At 43.5% G+C, this 20,216-nt stretch overlaps 1 protein-coding gene across 1 annotated transcript; it reads left to right on the top strand.

The window, feature by feature from the left end:
* Positions 1–301: 301 nt before the first annotated feature.
* Positions 302–2,505, top strand: LOC143024118 (uncharacterized). The gene is made up of 3 exons (XM_076182888.1): positions 302–444; positions 818–1,242; positions 1,403–2,505. The coding sequence occupies exons 1-3, from the start codon at positions 302–304 to the stop codon at positions 2,503–2,505; spliced, it is 1,671 nt and encodes a 556-aa protein (XP_076039003.1).
* Positions 2,506–20,216: the final 17,711 nt, after the last annotated feature.

Below are 20,216 nucleotides of genomic sequence, written 5' to 3'. Positions count from 1 at the left end.
CTCCTCCGCACCACTAAGGGACAAACTGATAATACTTGGCGACTTTAACGCCCGCACTAGAAGTAATTCCGCAATATGGAGCCCTTTCATTGGTTAACACGGGCATGGGGGATGTAATGATAATAGGTTGCGTCTTCTCGGCATTTGTGCTGAGCATGACCTCCTTATTACAAACATCATCTTCCAGCTCCCTACCCGACAAAAGACCACATGGGTGCATCCTCGATCCAAACTCTGGCACACACTTGACTACTCCATCGCTCGCCTGAGAGATCGAAGAGATGTGCTCATCACATGCTCCATGCCTGGTGCCGATGATTGTTGGACGGATCACCGACTATTGGTGACTAAGCTGCATATGACAACCTGTAAACGCCCCCGCATACAACACTCAGGGGCAAAAAGATTAGACACTCTTAAACTGAAAGACCCAGACATAGCCAAGTAATATGCCGAGGCTGTGCAGCGTGCAATGCCCCTCCCGGCCAACCAAATCACGGATGAATGGTTATCTCCCCGAGAAACCATGAACAAAGTTACCATAGATACAATCGGACATAAAAAAAAATGACAACAAAACTGGTTCGATGACAATGACCAAGAGATATCCGACCTCATTGATGCCAAACGCAGAGCAAAAATCAAGTACGAGTCCCATTCATCATCTCAACAGCTCAAGTCTAATTTCCTCCAGCTTAAAGCTCGCTGCCAAAGGGAGCGTCGAAATCTTCAGAATAGTTGATGGATTCAAAAGGCGGAAGAATTACAACAGTACGCTGATCCTCGAAATATGAGAAGTTTCTTCTCTGGCGTTAAGGAGATACGTATTTGGCCCCATTAGAAGCTCGACATCCACCCTGAAAGCAGCCGACAACATCACTGAGCTCACTGAACCCCAAGGCATTCTTGCAAGATGGCAAGACCATTTCTCAACCCTCCTAAACCGGGATTCATCGGTGGCACCAGACTTCCTGAGAAATGTGCCTCAACACCCAGTCCGACTCTGGATGTCTGCTATTCCCACCTATACCGAATTTGAAACTGCACTGAAATCCATTCAGCCTTACAAAGCACCAGGGCCGGACAACATACCCCTGGAACTGATCAAGCATGGCGGTCTACCACTCCAAATCAGAATCCACCTCCTACTCCTTCGGATTTGGGAAAATGAGGAAATTCCAGCTGACTTGAAGGATGCAAACATCATTACCATCTTTAAGAAAGACGACAGAAGCATGTGCGGTAACTATCGCGGAATCTCCCACTTTCCATCACTGGGAAGATTCTTGCCAGAATCTTTCTCAACCACCTCCTCACTCTGTCAGAGGACATCCTTCCTGAAAGCCAATGCGGATTCAGATCTAATAGAGGCACCATTGATCTGATCTTTTGTGCAAGACAGTCCTGGAAAAGTGCAGAGAACATCAACAGCCCCTGGGAATGATTTTCTACGATCTTAAAAAGGCCTTTGACAGCATCCCCAGGTCAGCCATGTGGCAAGTCCTTGAACGTTTTGACTGTCCTGAAAAATTTACAACACTTATCCGATCCCTACATGATGGAACGCTGGGCCGTGTCCAACACCAGACCGGCCTCTCGGAACCTTTTCCCATTACAGGGGGCCTTAAACAAGGGTGTGTGCTTGCCCCAACACTTTTCTCCATCTATCTGGCGGAAATGCTCCATGAGATACCAGAGAACAACCCCGGAATCGGGCTCCGATATAGAATGGATGGCGGACTATTCAACACCGTCCGCTTTAGATCCAGAAATAGAACATATCCCATGCAAATGTCAGAGCTACAATATGCTGACGACAACTGTACCATATCCCATACCCTTGAGGACCTACAGACCTCTGCGGACAACTTCTCTAGAGCATACTCGCAGTTCGGACTAAATATTAACATCGCAAAGACCAAAGTCCTTCTCCAACCTCGTCCTGGACATCATACACCACCTGAGGACAAGATAATTATCAGAGGTCTGGAGCTAGAGAATGTTGATTATTTCACATACCTTGGCAGTATCTTAGATGTAAACTCTACTGCAGAGAGAGATGTCAACAACAGACTCAGAGCTGCACATGCAGCATCTGGAAAACTACACATCAGAGTATTCAGGAACCCAGGACTGACACAAAACTCAAAACTCATGGTCTATCAGGCTGTTGTAATTTCCACCTTGCTCTACGCTTGTGCGACCTGGGTATTTTACCGGAAGGACACAGTGAAACTGGAAAGATTCCACCAATCTAAACTCAGTCAGATCCTGCGGATAAAGTGTCAAGACAGGGTCACAAACAACGAGGTCCTCCTCCGCTCAACAACGGAAAACATAGAGGCCACTATGACACGTCACTTGCCAAAACAAGTACTATTCTCAGAGCTTGACTCTTGGAACAGACCTCGCGGTACAACAAAACGCCGGTTTAAAAAACAGCTCAAACATACCCTGAAGGCGGTTGACATTAACCCTACCAAACTGGGAAACATAAGAACATAAGAAATTAAGGAGACTGCAAAAGACCATAAGGCTTACACTAGGCAGTTCCGTATCCATCACAATCTGTCGTCCCCATCCATAAAGTTATCTAATCGTTTTTTAAAACAACTGATAGTTTCAGCGCTTACTACATGGTTACTAAGTTGATTCCATTCATCGACCCTCTTATTAGTAAACCAATTCTTGCCTATTTCCTTCTTAAATCTAAATTTGTCCAGTTTATACCCATTACTGCGAATCCTGCCCTGTTGTTTTAATATGATGACCTTGTTTGCATCTCCCTGTTATAGCCTTTGATCCACTTGAACACTTCTATTTAGTGGTGGGCAGCTACCGGTAAGGTTACCGGTTTTATCGGTAACAACCTTAACGGTAGCTTACCGGCAAAAATTCTGCTACCGTTAAGGCTCCGTTAACCGATAAGCTATACCATAACACTCGGAGAGCGGTAAGCACGTCTCGGCTTGGTGGTACTGAGTGACGGTAGTGGTGGGCAGCTACCGGTAGTTACGGGTTTTATCGGTAACAACCTTGACGGTAGCTTACCGGCAAAAAATCTGCTACCGTTAAGGCTCCGTTAACCGGTAAGGTATACCATAACACTCAGTGAGCGGTAAGCACGTCTCGGCTTGGTGGTACTGAGTGACGGTACTGATGGGCCCAGTGTACCGCTAATTTTACCGGTTAAACTTTTACCATTAAGCAAGTATGTACCGCTAAGGTCTCGGTAATCTTTTACCATTAAAACCGTTGTTTTTTTTTTGGGGGGGGGGCATTTTTGTTAATTTCTCAATAGAATTAATGATATTTCTGTGATCAGCATACAAAATTATATGAATTGTGAAAGTTTCATCGAAAAATTCCGCGTGTCGACAAACGAGGACTCATATGTATAAATATATTTGTATATATATATGCTTAAGTGATAAAAATGCTAGTATGCTTCTGTTTCTAAATAAGAATATGAACTAATTTGTATGAAAAAATAATTGAGGAAATAAATAAACATGCTGACAATGAAATATAATATATCCTTGAGTATTCACCTTGGTCTTTGGAGCACGTGCTGGGCTAAGTTGTATGAAATAAGTATTGAAACAAGGGAGCATCAAAAACAGTTTTTAGGAAAACATCTATTACAAATTAGTTTTTAAGAAAACATTACAAATTAGTCAAAGCCCATTATATGTGTATTAACAAAACTCCCACTCCCACATGCACCCTCCAAACATGAACCCATGCATGCAGAGGCGGACAAAAGTTTATACACCACACCCACCCTCAGACACCCTCCATTCACTCACTTGCGCGGTAGATAGCATACTATAGTAGCACCAATTAAAGTATGACTTTTTCCCTTTACAATCAAAATAATATGTAAAATAGAACCAGACATATAGCTTATTAAAGGACAAAAACATTGATTTTTCAGGAGAGACAGTTAAACTGGGAGGCTGGATACTGTGGATAGGCGGCATGCTTCTACCTCTAACTTTGATAACGCACTGATATCTATAAAATTCAATATCATGTGTTTACTGTTTAGAATCATAGCTTGCTTCCGATTGGTGGGAAGAGTTGCCAGATATCTCCATAAACACAATATCGTAAACAAAATAGAACTGGCTATCGAAATTTTTACTTTATTTCAATATACAGAATATGCAATGAGGTTGTGACTACACACCATAATAGGATGAAATTTATTTAAAGATTTAAGTCACAAAGGCGACTACTACCTCACGAGTCTTTTACCGGTAAAATACCGGTAATTCCGGTAACGGCATTGTTGTTTACCGGTAATTCCGGTACTGAGATTAGCGGTATTTGCCCAGCACTACTTCTATTAGATCACCCCGCACTCTGCGGGCCACTAATAGAGAGAGCTGGAGAAGAACCGTCCACGAAAAAACAGAGACCTTTGAGAACAACAGAAGACAGCAAATAGAGGCAAAAAGAAATATAAGGAAGGCAAGAGCAGAGAATCCCTAGAACCTCCCCGACCATTCCCTGTGGTGGCTGCGGCCGCCTCTTCCGAGCCCAGATAGGGCTCATCTCACTTAGAAGGAAATGTCAGTGAGCTGCGTATACTCGGACACGAGTGCTGCCAACGACGAACGATATAAATATATATATATATATATATTATATAATATATATATATTTGAATATCTGGGGAGCAGATTCTCTTGTGTACATGCATTGTTGAAATCGACAGCATTAAGTAGGTTGTTAATCTTCTTATGGGTATTCTCCAGCTTTCTAACCAATACTCTGCCATTTGGAGGGTGGGCATAGACCAAGTTGCCAAAATGATTCATTTATTCAACGTTTCGTCTGACAAAGAGACATCTTCAGGAAATTCTGTAACATAGATAATATAGACATACAGAAATAAAGCCCCGCCATTGGAAATGGCGGGGCTACGGGTGAGCGACATGTCTATTCCAAAGTGATCACTCGTAGCCGATGATGCTCCACGACATCTGATGCAGCAATGAGTAGACGAAGGAGAGATCGAGCCTCCTATGCCGTACATGCGTCGGCGACCCGTCGTTCAGTAGGACCACACCCGTGTTGGTGTTCAAGATTTCTTCGACGTGTCGCCAGGACGAGTTTGCAGATGACGCTGAAGTATGGGGGTGGTGAGTATTTAGATATCCTGCGATGTACTGATCGTCCTCTGAGACGGTGCATACTTCCCCAGGTCCAAGTGTCCATGCTTAAGGGCCTTGTAAATGTTATGCACTGAACTACGAACACCTCCACGTCTTCCCCACATTCTATTGGTGGTTCTACTCTCGAACATGGGATGAATGCATGGACGAGGGTCATACAACCTCTGCTTGTGTCCGTTTGGGGGTAACACGAACACATGGTATCCAGAGATCCTGATCTCTCCCATCAGGGTCTCCTGCAGGAGGATGACTTGCTTTTCCTCCTGCCTTGTGATGGCTTGCAGAAGTGACTGTTTCGCTCTGTATCCGAGGATGTTCCATTGGAGGAAGCGAACAGTCCGGGTGGTCGAGCGCACTGTAGGAGTATTATTCATGAGGATTCCGCTGATGACGGGCTTGACAGTGGAGAAGAGCCCTCACTACTAACGTCAGTGTCCGTATCCATTCCTGCTTTTTCCATAGGTGCGTCAGGGAAACCAGCCACAAACGGTGCGCCTCCTGCCTTAGAGAGGGTAACCTCTTGCCTCATCCGATTTCATGTGACTCGTACCGGGCCCTCGGGCAATTTAGTGCGAGCCGCGGCTCCTGCGGCACTCTTGGTTCCTGTTTTGCCTTTTTGGACCGGTTTAACAGGCATCGGTGGCTCTGTGCAGACTGGGGTAGGCGCTGGATCCCCTTCGTGTGTCTGGGCACTGGGGGAGGCTGAGCAGAAGATGGGGTCACTGGAGGGGTCTTAGACACCTGGGTGACACCTGGTGCAGCAGATGGAGAAGTGGAGGTCTTGGTGACAGATGAGTTCTTCTTGATGGAGATCATGGCCTGCGCTATATCCTTAAGGAAGCTCGTAGCTTCCTTGACCTGGTCCTCCGAGCTTCCCAGGTGACGGGCCAGCGCAGCCGTGGTGACCATGACGAACTGCATCGGTTCGTCGTCCTGAAAGATCAGGGCCCGTGAAGGAGCTTGCGCCGGTTGCTGCTCCTTTTGGACAGGAGACTCTGCCAAGGGACTGCAATCCTTGGTTCTGTTGTGGAACCGTGACCGCTGAGGGAGCCCAGGGAACTCCGCCTCTGTTAGCACAGGCGACGCTGTTGAAGGCTGCTGACGGGATTCCCTTGGCTGCCGAGGGTGTTTCCACATCGAGGGACGGGGGCTGAGCCGGGCTGTAGTCCTACCTGGCCATGTACACCTCTCTCGTAGTCTTGGCCCCATCACTGCGGATGCCGCAGGAAAGGCTACAGGCGCGATGTGTCTTGCCGCAGTTGGGACACTTGGCCGTTGTCTCCTCGTTATTTTTGTGCTTCGTAATGCACGTTTCGGTGGTGTGTGGGCCACTACAAATGCCACACTTGAACGAGCGCTTGCACTGCCTCTGGTGATGCCCATATTGTTGGCAGCGGAAAGACCTCATAGGATCCGGCACAAAGGTGCGTAGTGGGAATGTGCCCCACATGCCCAAGTCCAGTTCCTTCAGTGTGGGCCCCCGGAGGGTAACCACAAACTGCCTTGTCTCCTCTTTCCTCCGGGTGCATCTTTATGCCTTGATCATCTGTGGATGCTCTCTGATGGCGTCAAGGGTATTGTTTGTTGACCATCCTTGGAACGCCATCTTCGTCCCCTTCGCTCCTTCAACTCGCTGGAGGTTGACCCTCCTTCCGTTGACCTCTTTAGCTTGGCCAGGGCAGAAGTGGCGGCCTCGTCCTTAGGAGTGATGAGAATCTCTCCGGTCGGCAGGTATTAAAAGGTAATGTTCCAGTTGCTATGTCTTTTCTCGATTTCTCGAGAAAGCGCACAGGCTGACTGGCAGCCTTCAGGGAAATTTGAGAGCGTGTGTTTGCTGCCTGGGTGGTGCAGCAAAGTCGCGGTCCATCTCCCACTCTTCCTTTAGGTGGGGGTCCCAGCGTCCCCAAGCGATAGTCAGGGCCTCCGAAAAAGTGGTGTAGCGCTGATTTTTTTAAGTTCATGCGCAATTCTTTCTATTGCCACCTCTGGACACCTAGGATAGGCCGCAGTGGTTTCCGCACCAGTTCACACAGAATAGTTGCTGGTCCTTGGAATCCTGTGTGGCGTGGCGTTTGCCGGATTTGGCGCACCGGGGAGCTTTGCTGCGACATTCCTTGTTGGAGTGCCCCAACATTTGGCATTATGTGCACCTCCGCACGGGGGCAATGTAGGGGACCTCTTGGTGTAGTGTGTATCCTAGCTTCACGGTGGAGGGGTGGGCGTCTGTGAGGAGGGCCACTCTCACTGAGGCGGTAGCCGAGCCGTCCCTTGTGGTGAGCCTTTTGATGTCGTCGACTGGGAGGCCCTGGGCCCAGGGGAAAAAATACTTTTTTTTCACCAGAGCCATTTTTTTTTTAATTACCAGGGATTTTTTCCCCACCAGAGCCATTTTTTTTAATTACCAGAGCCATGTTTTTACAGGTTCGATTTCTAAACATGTTGGCTTTCCAGTTGAAACTGATCGGCAGACACAGCTCCTCTGTTTCCACTGGCAGTGGTTGGGCGTGGAAATACACGACAAGCCTTGCAATACACCGTTAGAGTACCATCACTGCCACGATCCACTTCAAGCCAATCTAGGTTCCACGAGCGTATAGTAGATTCATGCTTTACTGGTTTTCGTTTCCCTTGGCCCATGCCCGTAGAGTTTGAATTAGGCTTTGCTGGTCCAGGAGCGGTTCCTGCCGTCAAAACACTTTCCCTCGATTCTGAAAAGACTGAATCTGAGGGCAAACCATCTTCAATCATCTTCACTCGCTTCTCTAGAAATCACTCCATGATGTACGATCATCGAAAGTTTGGCATGGACATGACGTACAAACGTAGACCTAGCTACCGTAAACCTAAGCTAGCTAACGAATAATTTTTTATTTTTGTATTTTTTGTTCTCCCTCCTAAGATCCATATTTATGAACTAAATATATAATTATCAAATGTTCATATTCATACTTAAATTTATTTACTTTCAATTACTAACCAAACATTTGATTCTATTTTGTTTTCTCAAATACGCGAACGAGGTTATAAGTGGGATTTCCCAGTTTGCCTCCTAGTCCTCGAGCGAGTTTGCATATGTACAGTGTACGAATGCATGAGGTGATGTGGTATTAGGTATGGTGCATTGTGCATGTAGTCAGCGCGTTGATTGGGCAGCTAGCTGCATGCAACCAATGAACTTCCCTGCATACAGGTACCATGCAATTCGCAACTAGAGACATTATGTAGCACGATAGTCGTGTAGAGTAGCCATTGAACTCTAGCAGCTATACCGCGTACACATACGTACTGTACATCAACAAATTAAAGTTGATTGGTGCGTTGCGTTCATGATATCTATTGATAATGCAATGATTGATCACGGGTAAGTTGTATTTGCTTTGATCCTTTCATCAATGGTGATGGGATTCAGGGATTGCCAAATGATGGATAATGCATGAAGAACGCGGGAGCGATTTTTTTGTGGGGGATCGCCTCCGCTATTGGATTCGAGAGAGCGACGTTGGAACTTTCCTGAGCGAAATCGCACGTCGCTCCCGTGTATTTTTTTTTTTTTTTTTTTTTTTTTTTGTTTTTTTTTTTGTCCCGCTGCCTGGGCCTCCCAATCAGCTTTCGGTAGTTTATCGGCGTCTTCCTCGAGGGGTACTCCTTTGACAACTCCTACTACGATGGTTTTTGGTATTCTTGTAAGAATTTTGATTGGGTCAGCGTGGTCAGATTTGAGGGCCGTGGTGCGTAAGAGACGGCCTTGCTGACTTTCTGATAATCAGCTAATGAGCCATTCGCCTGATGGTGTCTGGCAAATGCCGTCGACAGGCCCTACCGCGTTCTTGACAAGCTGCACCTGTCGCCAGGATCCTTGCTTGTGGAAACGTGCAGGGTTTGCATCCGGCATGATGAGTACCGGAAACTTCGCAGGTCCCAAGTCGGGTTGGGGCTTAGTGGGGCGTTTACGGCGGGACGTAACAACCCACCATTCACCTTCAGAGGATGCAGCAGCCATAGAGGCATACGAAGGGCGCGGCGGGTCGTCGCCCGTTGCTTTGACTTCCTCGATCACCTGCGAGGTGGAGGGTGGCCGTACGACTGATGTTCGACGGGAGGGTAGTTGTCTTTGTGGGGACAGGGGTTTGCCTCCTGGTTAGTGCGTCTTTACCCAGGGAGGGTTTGGTCCTGAAGCGCTTGGATCGCTGGAGGTAATTTGCCACATTGGGGTGCTCCCTCTCCTCGTAGCTGAATATGGAGATGCTGCTGCTTGTCCCTGTCGTGCTCGGGGCCGGGGTGTCCACGGGGAGACGCTCTCCTCTTGCTTGATGTACAGTTCGGTGGTGAGAGCAAAGACTTTTCTTTTATTCAATTCACTCTTTTAGAAAATAAAAATAGATAAAAAAAAAAAAAAATGGCGCAAGAGTTGTGCGCTTTGAAGGTCTGGCCGCACCATAGGCCGGCCCCATCCCCGCAAGGTACCCTGAGAAATGCAGGGGTGAGTACGCCGTCTGGTAGGGGACGTACAGGGATAAATTAAAAGTCCATTTGCCACGGAATGTCTAGCACTCTGATCCGTTCTTCTACTCGGGGTGCTCAGTAGAACCATCGTGACGAGACGCATGGTCTACGATATTATTGAGGGGTCTCCTTGGGGTAGCCATCATAATGCTTTTAAATCAAATCAGGTGTATACAGACAACCAATAATTGGGGAGCCAAGCCAATTATTCAACTCGTACTCCGTCATATATACAGCATAAAATAATATGCACGAGTGAAATAATAAATAAAACAAAAAACAATAGGAGGGATCGAAATGCTTCTGCAGGAGAGAAGAAAACTAAAAGGAAAAGATAAAAACATCCTTTTGTATCAGTCATTCGTAAAATAAAATTAATACAGAGAAAAAATCGGGTAGAACAAAATAAAAATTAAGACTAAAAAACAGCAGCCACCTTAGAACCAGGAGACGCCGAAGGAAAGCGGGAGAGCAGTGAACATGAGAACACAAGAACATAAGAATGAAGGAGACTGTACGAGACCATAGGGCCTACACTAGGCAGCTCCGTATCGATCACCACCTGTCATCCCCATAAACAACTGATAGTTTCAGCGCTTACTACTTGGTTACAAAGTCTATTCCATTTGTTGACCACCCTATTAGTAAACCAATTCTTGCCTATTTCCTTCCTAAATCTAAATTTGTCCAGTTTAAAAACCATTACTGCGAGTCCTGCCCTGTTTTAATATGATCTTATTTGCATCACCCATATTAAAGCCTTTGATCCACTTGAACACTAAATAGATCACCCCACACTGCGTCTTTCCAGAGAGTGTAAGTTAAGGTGCCTAAGCCTTTCTTCGTAAGGCAAATTTCCGAGTCCATGTATCATTTTAGTCATTCTTCTCTGTGCTGATTGTAGTGAATTGATGTCCATTCTGTAGGACGGAGACCGAAGCTGTACCGCATAGTCAAGGAGGGGCCTAACTATCGCTCGATAGAGTTTGATAATTACCTCTGCACTCCTATTCGTTACCGTCCTAGCAATGAAACCTAAAGCCCCGTCCACAGGGAACATCACGCATCAGCGAATACCCTTGCGCGTATGTACAGCTGCACAGAAAACTATCGTTAGTAAATCACGCTAATCATTTTGACACAAAACAACGAAACTATTTGAGACAAGTTGTTCACGCTGGGAAACTGTTGGTACCCGTGATGTTCCAACAATATTTTGGCTATGTTAGGCAAATCATAAATTAAGAGGCTTTTAATTCGCAAGTATTATGTAATATAATAAAACACTTTGTCATTGATTAATTGCCTTTCTTTTACATATTTTTGATGTTTGGCCAATAGTGAGAACCCCGCATTAGGCATTGCCAGACGATTGATATGACAGGTGCTATTCACACGCATTGATATCATATTACCTAAAGGTTAATAGCATATCTCACTAAGATCAAAATAAGGTAAGTAAAATATTGGTAATACATTAAGGATTAATATTTTGTATTCCCACCACCCGCTGCCAAAACACTGTTCAAGCGTCGAGGCATCGATGCCACTAATTCGCAAGTTAAGACGCGGCCTTCCTCACTTCGCAGGTGTTCCCATGCTTGCAAGGCATTGTCGACAACTGCGATGCGGTTGCGAGTGTGGTCTTGCCGCATGTATTTCGTCATGGCCGCCCATAGGTTCTCAGTGTTATGTCGGGGTGTCTGCGAAACCAATCCTGAACAACTCGGCTGGTATGGATAGGGCTGTTGTCCTGAATAAGGTAGAAGGGCATTCCATCAGGAAATACCATAGCCCTAACTGTCGGCAGGAAAACCTCTTCAAGGATGCCCACAAATATATTCCCTGCCAGTAAATCTGCCAGGACCGACATCCGTCAACTCCCCGACACCGCTGGCATGCATCCACCCAAACAACCCTGCGGTGAGTCGGCCGCTCCTCCTGCTCGAGATTACATTCTCCGACTCAAATCTGTAAAATAATAACACTGCATTAGATACAAAGTCACACATAAGGAAAATTAGTATAGCATTTATTTATTTGGAAGCAACCACTTTCCTTCCAAATATAAAGCTAAGGGAAATTGAAAATAGGAGATGAGGGGGTTGTGTAGTTACCGTACCTGGTGTTTTTTGGACGCCACACATATCTTGCAGTGTTTGTCCCTTCTGAAGAAAACGTTTTCTCGTCGCAGAAGATAACGTTATCCCAGAAGGCGAGTGGCTTGTCTGCATATTGCAAGGCATATTCCATTCGTTTCTCCATGTTAATTGGCGTCAACTCGGGCTTCTTTGCAGGTGTGCGAGCATGCAAGCCCCTTTCTCGGTGCCTCACACGGATTGTTTCCAAAGAGCACGACAGCCTTAAATTACCATGGATGTCATGTGCCTTGCAAAACGGGTCATCATTAGTCATACTTGCAATTGCCTGGTTAAATAAAAGAAAGGACAAAATAACATATCGCTTTTCCTACCACTTCTTACTACACGTGGCAACATAGAGCTCCTATAGATTTGGCAACAAGTTTAGAGTTGCCACTTTGTGCTGGGAAGCAAATCATTTGAACTACTTGCGATCTCCAGATATATTCAAGATTACACATGTTTATGTATAGTAAATCCTTATCAACAAAGGAACAGCCTGACCACACTATGCTTACCTGGTCTTCCTCAGTTGTGCATCTGGGACGGCCAGCCCGAGGACGGTTGTCTGTGGCACCTGTAAGGTGATACCTCTGTATCCACCTCGCTACCGTGGGCAGGAAAACTCCCAATTTTTGAGAAATCTTCACATTTGGTAAACCTTCAATATGAAGGGATACTATGCTACCTCGCGTTCCCTTTGAAGTCTCCATCGGAAATAAGATTATCATGTCATAGTGAATCCATATGAACTCCGGAACTATTATTCGATTCATATTCATTCAGAAGGAATTCGAACAATTCGAACCCCAGAAATACCAACCCTTCGGTATCATAAGGTTATGTTCATTAGCGAATGTTTCGACACCCCTACTAACGATAGTTTTCTGTGTAGCTGTACAATACTGATGACGTCACACAACAGCCGACCAATGAGGAAGTAGAATAGTTCGGGAGTCCCAGTCCAGCCCACTAGCCAATCAGAAGCCTCAAATGAAATATCAGACCTACATTAATAGTATATAAACACAAAAATTCAATCAGATATTCACAGTCTAGCCACTGATGAAGCACTAAGTAGTGTGAAAACGCGTTCTGGCCAGTTTTTCACTTTGGTAAAGCCATGCCCAAAGTAACTTACAAAACAATGACATATGGTGACATTATAAGACAACTTCCCGTGGAAGGGAAAAAGGTTCTCAGAGAAAAAGAAAAGGCAGATAAAAAACTCTGCAATAATAATCTTGCCATTCAATTTAACCAAATATATATATATGTATATATATATGTATATATATATATATATATATATATATATATATATATATATATATATATACTGTATATATATATGTATGTATATAAGTATATATATGTATATAATTATATATATATGTGTATATATATAAGAATATAATATGCATTTATATACACATTACGCATATTGTGTATTGTGCATATATATGTGTATATATATATATATATATATATATATATATATATATATATATATATATATATATATATATATATATATATGACCGGAGTAGGAAACACAGGAGTCTTAGTCTTGAGTTTATTCCACTATACCTGCGAAACTAGTCAGGAATAAACTCAAGACTCCTGTGTTTCCTTCTCCGCTTACGTCAACCTGTCAGAATGTCTCAACATATATATATATATATATATATATTATATATACATATACATATATTATATACATATATATATATATATATATATAAATATATGGGAAAGGTGGAGGGGGAAACACGGGTCTTTATCTGATGATCGAGTTTATTCCTGACCGGTTTCGCTTACAATAGCTTCTTCAGAGGAATAAACTCGATCATCAGATAAAGACCCGTGTTTCCCCCTCCACCTTTCCCATAATTTGTCCCAATGTCTCTACATATATATATATATTATATACATATATATATATAATATACATATATATATACATATATATATATATATACATATAAATATACACATATATATATATATATATGTATATATATATATGTGTGTGTGTGTGTGTACATATAACACACACATACACACACTTTTTCCAAAGAAACGGACGATCACATTTTGTCATTGGTTACTGAGCCTATCTGTGTTAACAATGTTTGTGTCCGTGGGCAATGCTCGTTTCGGCCACGTATTCCAAGAGCCGGGGTACAGGAACAAGCAACACTGGTTCACCTCGAGGAAGAGGCAAAACTTGGACGGAGTGAACCCCCTGAGGACCTTGAAGGTTCCTGATCGCCGAAGCGATCGACAAGAAACCCGAAAAGGCTTTCGGGAAGGAACCTCAGCCGACATCAGTTGCTTGATGATGACTAACCCTCAAGGGAATGTTCCTCGAGTTCAGCTCCCGCACAGGAGTGCGATGATGAACTCGACGACCCCCCTCTTGGAGAAGACGACCTCCGTCAGTCAAGGGGGTCGGCCGACGAATTTATTCAGCTGAGGGGAGCCCCGGCAACAAGTTAGGAAAGAGGTGTGTAATCTCAAAGGACTCGAGATATGATGCAGATTTTCTAAAGCGTTGCTGGGGCTCCTCCTCAGAGGAATAAAATCGTTTGTCAGTCGCCAAACCAAAATCTCCATAGGGGCGCCCGAACATCACTGGACAATGTTGCGAGGCACAGACAGTTGGCAGACTGTGTACCAAACGGGTAGTCGATGCTAAATATTGTATGGGTCCGTCTAGAAATTGTGACCATCACAAAATAAAATAAAATAAAATGGACGCCATGAGGATTCCGATACAGATATTTTTGCCCGGAGGGTTCTCTGGCTTGGGCTTTCTTTGTCCACCATGCGTCGCGAGATCTGGAGAAGACCCGCCGGGATGTGGCACGGTGGCTTCAAAAGTAAGCAGAGACACAAACACTCTCAATATCTCTCGATAGGACAAAGCCCTTGAGCGGGCTGAGATCCTCTGCATGGACATCTTCCCAAAACAAAGACGCATCCCCTGACTTGGGTGCGTCGTGCGAATATAAGGCTGCCAAACAACCACCGTCGAGGGACCTCCCGGACGGTGGACTGGCTCAAAGAAAGAGCACCGCAGGCAGACTCCAACTACGCTACGGAGACGTCTTCAGAAGAGGCATCAAGACTCTAGGCATCAGTCCTGGAATGAAGGAAAGTTGAGTCGGGCAGTACAAAAAGGCCCCCAACTTTGAAGAGACACTTACCCAACAGTCAGAGGCGGAAACAGCAAAGAATGAAGGCCTAAAGTCTGACAAAGAGACCTGCATTAGACTTTGCCTTTGGAAAGTGTGGAGCAGAGCTTCATTCAAGCTGTAAACGACTCTACGCTAAAACCACCACCCAAGCCACAGCTCTGCCAGGCTCTGTCGGCGTCTGTGGAGGTTTCTTTGGAGTCTGCCATGATCCGTCGTTGTTTGTCGAAGTGTTCATATGAAAATCAAATAAAGAAGAAAAATAATTATTGACGACGCGATTAGCGATACTGATTCTATGTACTTTTGAATTAGATCTACACCCTAATATTTTGAGGCCATTATTTCTGGTTCGGTAAATGTTTAGTGTGATATACTATATTTCTTATGTCAGTTTCTTTTAAAATCTTAGAGGTTTCTGTCAAGCCCTCCCACCCCCCGAATATTTGCCCTTTTAGATAGACACTGTACCTCTTTCTTCAGCAAGTTTAATTCTTTTGTTTTACCAAAAATCTTTTTCCGGCTTCTCGGGGAGTCTAAAGGACACCAGTAGGAGCTTCTGCAGGGCCCCAAAAATGTCTTGAAGGCGAGGGTTTTCTTTGCACCAAATAAAATCGTCTGGCTTTAAGCAGAACAAGATCATTAAAGGTAAAATTCCCGTCATTGTCCTCCATCTGGGTTTAACAGTATTGTCTCTCAGCTCTTTAGGCATTATAATGGCAGTCAAAAGGTAATTCTATTATGCTGGTGATGGTCAGGAAGCCTTACTGGCCTGAACAGGGTCGTCGAGTAACTTGGAAGCGGCACAGATCTCGACTAAATCCATAGAAAGGTGTAAGAGGCCGGTAGTTGTACGAATGGAAATGAGCCTGCCTGCTCGCCTGCTGTTTTGATAACATTGAGGTGACGCTATGTCTATGTAAACACACCGACGGTGGTGACTGTTTTATAATCGATGATGTAATCAAAACTCTGTAAGCGCAGGTTAGCTTCGTTTGACTAATGCTGAGGTAAACGATTTTGCTAGTGGCATTGTAATGGCTTTCCGGATTGGTGCAAGGTGGAGAAGGAGAAAAAAACTATTGGTGCATGAATTCAAAGTCACGCCCATAAGGAGTGACATTTATTTCAGAAGCCACCGGAGATTGGATTAGAAAAATTAGTGACGTCAGACGAAGGTAGCTTAGCGTAGGATACGGGATCTCGTCAGACGATCTAGAGAGACGAGAGAAAGAGATCCTGAGTGTAACAAGAAGGTGAAATTACAGTGAAAGAAGAAAGAAAATTCACCACCCTTTTATTAACCCAAAGGACGAGAGAACTAGGCACGGGGCCTAGAAAATAGTGAGACTACAGGAAATACAAGGCATTGGGCCTACTGCTTAAGAGGAACTTGAATATTTAGTGAAACTCACGTAACGAAGGCAAGGGGCCTTGAGACGAGTGGTATTAAAAGTCAAATATACGTGTAACGGTCGACGACCGACAGTGGTGGTGACAGTGGTGACAGGGGGTGGTGAAAAAGGGCATGGAACTTTACGTGTTTGTTTGTTTTGATGCAACACTGCCACTCCCCAGCGGGTCTTTTCCAAATCTGGCAGGGAAGTCCACATCCATCTTGCGTTCCATAGACAAAAAAAAAAAAAAAAAAAAACGATTCAAGGCGCCCTTCGGGGTAATTTCTGTCGAGAATTCTTTTCGCATCCTTTCCAAATTTGGTACAGAGTTTAAACCGCCCGTTTGGTACGCGGGCAATGTCAGCTGTCGGTGCTTGACAACATTATCTAGTGGCCCACGAGAGCCCCTCTGGAGATGTTGCTTTGGCGACTGACAAACGATTTTATTCCTCTGAGAAGGAGCCACAGCAACGCTTTAGAAAATCTGCATCATATCTCGAGTCCTTCGAGATTACACACATCTTTTCCTAACTTGTTGCCGGGGCTCCCCTCAGCTGAATAAATTCGTCGGCCGACTCCCTCGACTGACGGAGGGCGTCTTCTCCAAGAGGGGCGTCGTCGAGTTCATCATCGCACTCCTGTGCGGAAGCTGAACTCGAGGAACATTCCCTTGAGGGTTAATGATCATCAAGCAACTGGTGTCGGCTGAGGTTCCTTCCCGAAAGCATTTTCGGGTTTCTTGACGATCGCTTTGGATCAGGAGGTCCTCAGGGGGCTCACTCCGTCCAAGTCTTGCCTCTTCTTCGAGGTGGATCAGTGTTGCTTGTTCCTGTAGAAAGACACCCCGACTCTCGGAAGACGTCGTCAAAACGAGTAGAGTCCACGGACACAAACATTATTAACACAGATAGTCTCAGTAACGATTGACAAAATGTGGACGTCGATTTCTTTGAAAAATGTGTGTGTGTGTGTGTGTGTGTGTGTGTGCATATATATATATATATATATATATATATATATATATATATATATATACATGTATATGCACACATGTATATATACATATGTATACACATTTATATATATACATATGTATATGCACATATATATATGTATATGCACATATATACATTATATATATATACATATGTATATGCACATATATACACATATATATGTGTGTGTGTGTGTGTGCGTGTGTATATGTGCACAAATATCACAGAACACACGTAACTACACCGATACGATGAACACCAGCGTATATATATATATATGTGTGTGTATATATATATGTGTGTGTATATATATATATATATATATAATATATATATATATATATATATACATATGATTACAATTTATTGCAGAGTTTTTATCTGCTTTTTTCTCTTTTCCTTAGAGTATTTTTCCTTCCACAATAAGTTCTTATAAGTTATAATGTCTCTATATGACATTGTTTTGTACATTTCGTAGACCTTTAAGTGGGTTCCCAAATTTGACCAACAAATCCCTAACTTCAGATCAAAAAGAACTACTCAATCTAGGAATAAAGTGCCACATCTTAAAGCCCCAACCAAACACGCAAAGATATTAGAATGTGAGATTCTAATAGCGTTGAGCAACTAGTTAAACAAAATAGAATAACAATTGAGCCCCCTTTCGGAACCGAAGTTATTAGTGAATCTTGCAAACAGAGAGGTAGCTTCAATAGCCAGATTCTACAAAAGAAACACAGAAGCAGCCAAACAACTGAAAACAGACCGACATTACAATTAGAAAAACAGACAAAACAGCTACTTTTGTTTGAATGAGTACAAAAGAATACATACAAAAAATGGATGAAGTTGTAGACGATGAGAGCAAATTCAAGAGAATCTCAAGAGACCCCGCAGAATCCCTCAAAAAGAAAATGAATAAACTCGTAGATTGTGCTAATGCAGTTAAATGCAGCATAAATCTCTAAACCTTCAGGCAATTATGAACTAGATTGCTACTATGGCAGTGTTAAAACCCATAAATCTGGTAACAAGCTGCATCCAATTATTTCACGCATACCGTTACCAACCTACCAAATAGCTAAGAAACTTACTGACATCCTCACTTCATATGCTCCTGATTACAACGTCAAACCTGCCACCGATTTCCTAGATCTTTTGGCAAATAGTAACTCAAAAGGCATTATCGCATCATTAGATGCGGAATCCATCGACCCTAACATCCAAGTTGACTGGACAGTTTTATACATAATAGACAGAAATTATCACAATGACACTACTCCTAAATGTAATATCCTAAAAAAAAAAAAGTAATGAGAGCCCTTTTGGAATGCTGCGCCAAAGCAGCCCCTTTTGTGTGCCTCAGAGGAAATGAATATTGTCAAACTTAGAAGTGTTTTTTACTAACTTTTTTATAGGAAGCATCAAAATGAATTTTTCTCAGATCTGCAAAAACCTCAAATTTACTGCAGGTATATAGACGATATTTTCGTCAAAGCTGAACATAGCCAACAAATAGAAGATCTAAAACAACGATTTTTAGAGACATCCGGTATAAATATTACCACTGAACATAGTATAGATGGGTCCCTCCCCGTTTTAGATATATTACTAAAACAGATAGGCGATGGTACTTACATCATTTCTGTATAAATAAAAACATTTATCTCAGGACATTGATGGGATTAGTGAATGTCCCCAAAGATGCAAAGACTCAAACATCAGTGCCTATATTAAAAGATCCCTCGGTCTCTGTAATGATTGGCAAGCAGTACATAACGATTTAGAAAGAGCTATCCAGACCCTTATAAACACAGGATTCGCCAATAAGGATATAGAGCGGACCACAAAAAGAATTTTAGACAAATTGCACTCGAACAAAAAACACCTGGACAGAAACCACTCAGACAAAAACCACCAGGACACTGATGTCCAAAATCTGATTAAAATATATCATAAGTCCTCCACAACCTGCAAAGAAGATGAAAGAATCATACAACGGATTATAAAAAGAAATGATAAACCTAAGGAAGAAGAATCTAAAGTGTAATTATCTATATACCATCAGAATAAAAGAACTTCTTAACTGTTATTGAAGAACAATACAAGACAGAGTAAAATGACCGTCAGAGAGCTGACGTCATATACAGATATACTGGTAAACTTGGGGATTGTGCAACCCAACCCTCAACCAATATTGGCATAAGAAAAATGAAGCTCTCACGCCGGTTGTCATACCACAGGAGTTTCCAAAAACCACCATCATTCAGCTCACAAGAAATTTTAAAAAAGAGACTCGTAGAAAACACAGAAATGCTGGCAACAAATCAAGACTATAGAAGACTGCCTATCCTCGAAGCTCTCTTCATAAAAGAGTCATCCCCCAATCTGAACACACATAGTGTAAGGAGACCTACGCTCCCTGGAAGACGGAGCGAAACTGATGACGTCACAACAGCTGAGCAATGAGTAAGCAGCACAGTCCAGTAGCCCCAGACCGGTCCGCTAGCCAATAAGAAACCCCAAGGCTGAGTATCCTCCCACCAATATCAGTATATAAACAACCAAAATTCAATCAGATATTCACACTCTGGCCACTGATGAAGCACTAAGAAACGTGAAAACGCATTCTGACCAGTATTTTACTTTAGTAGCTATGCCCAAAGAAATGTACAAAACACTGTCATATGGAGATATTATATGACAACTTCCCGTGAAAAAAAAAAAGTTCTTAAAGAAAGAGAAAAAGCAGATTAAAAAAAGATGGTCAACAAAGAATTTATCCTAAGGAAAAAAG

This window comes from Oratosquilla oratoria, unplaced genomic scaffold, assembly GCF_046742065.1.
Source record: "Oratosquilla oratoria isolate Oo_2021 unplaced genomic scaffold, ASM4674206v1 SCAFFOLD93, whole genome shotgun sequence".
NCBI classification, from domain to species: Eukaryota; Metazoa; Arthropoda; class Malacostraca; order Stomatopoda; family Squillidae; genus Oratosquilla; species Oratosquilla oratoria.
The sequence above is the reverse complement of the archived record's forward strand: the minus strand, read 5'-3'. Positions and strand labels throughout refer to the sequence as shown.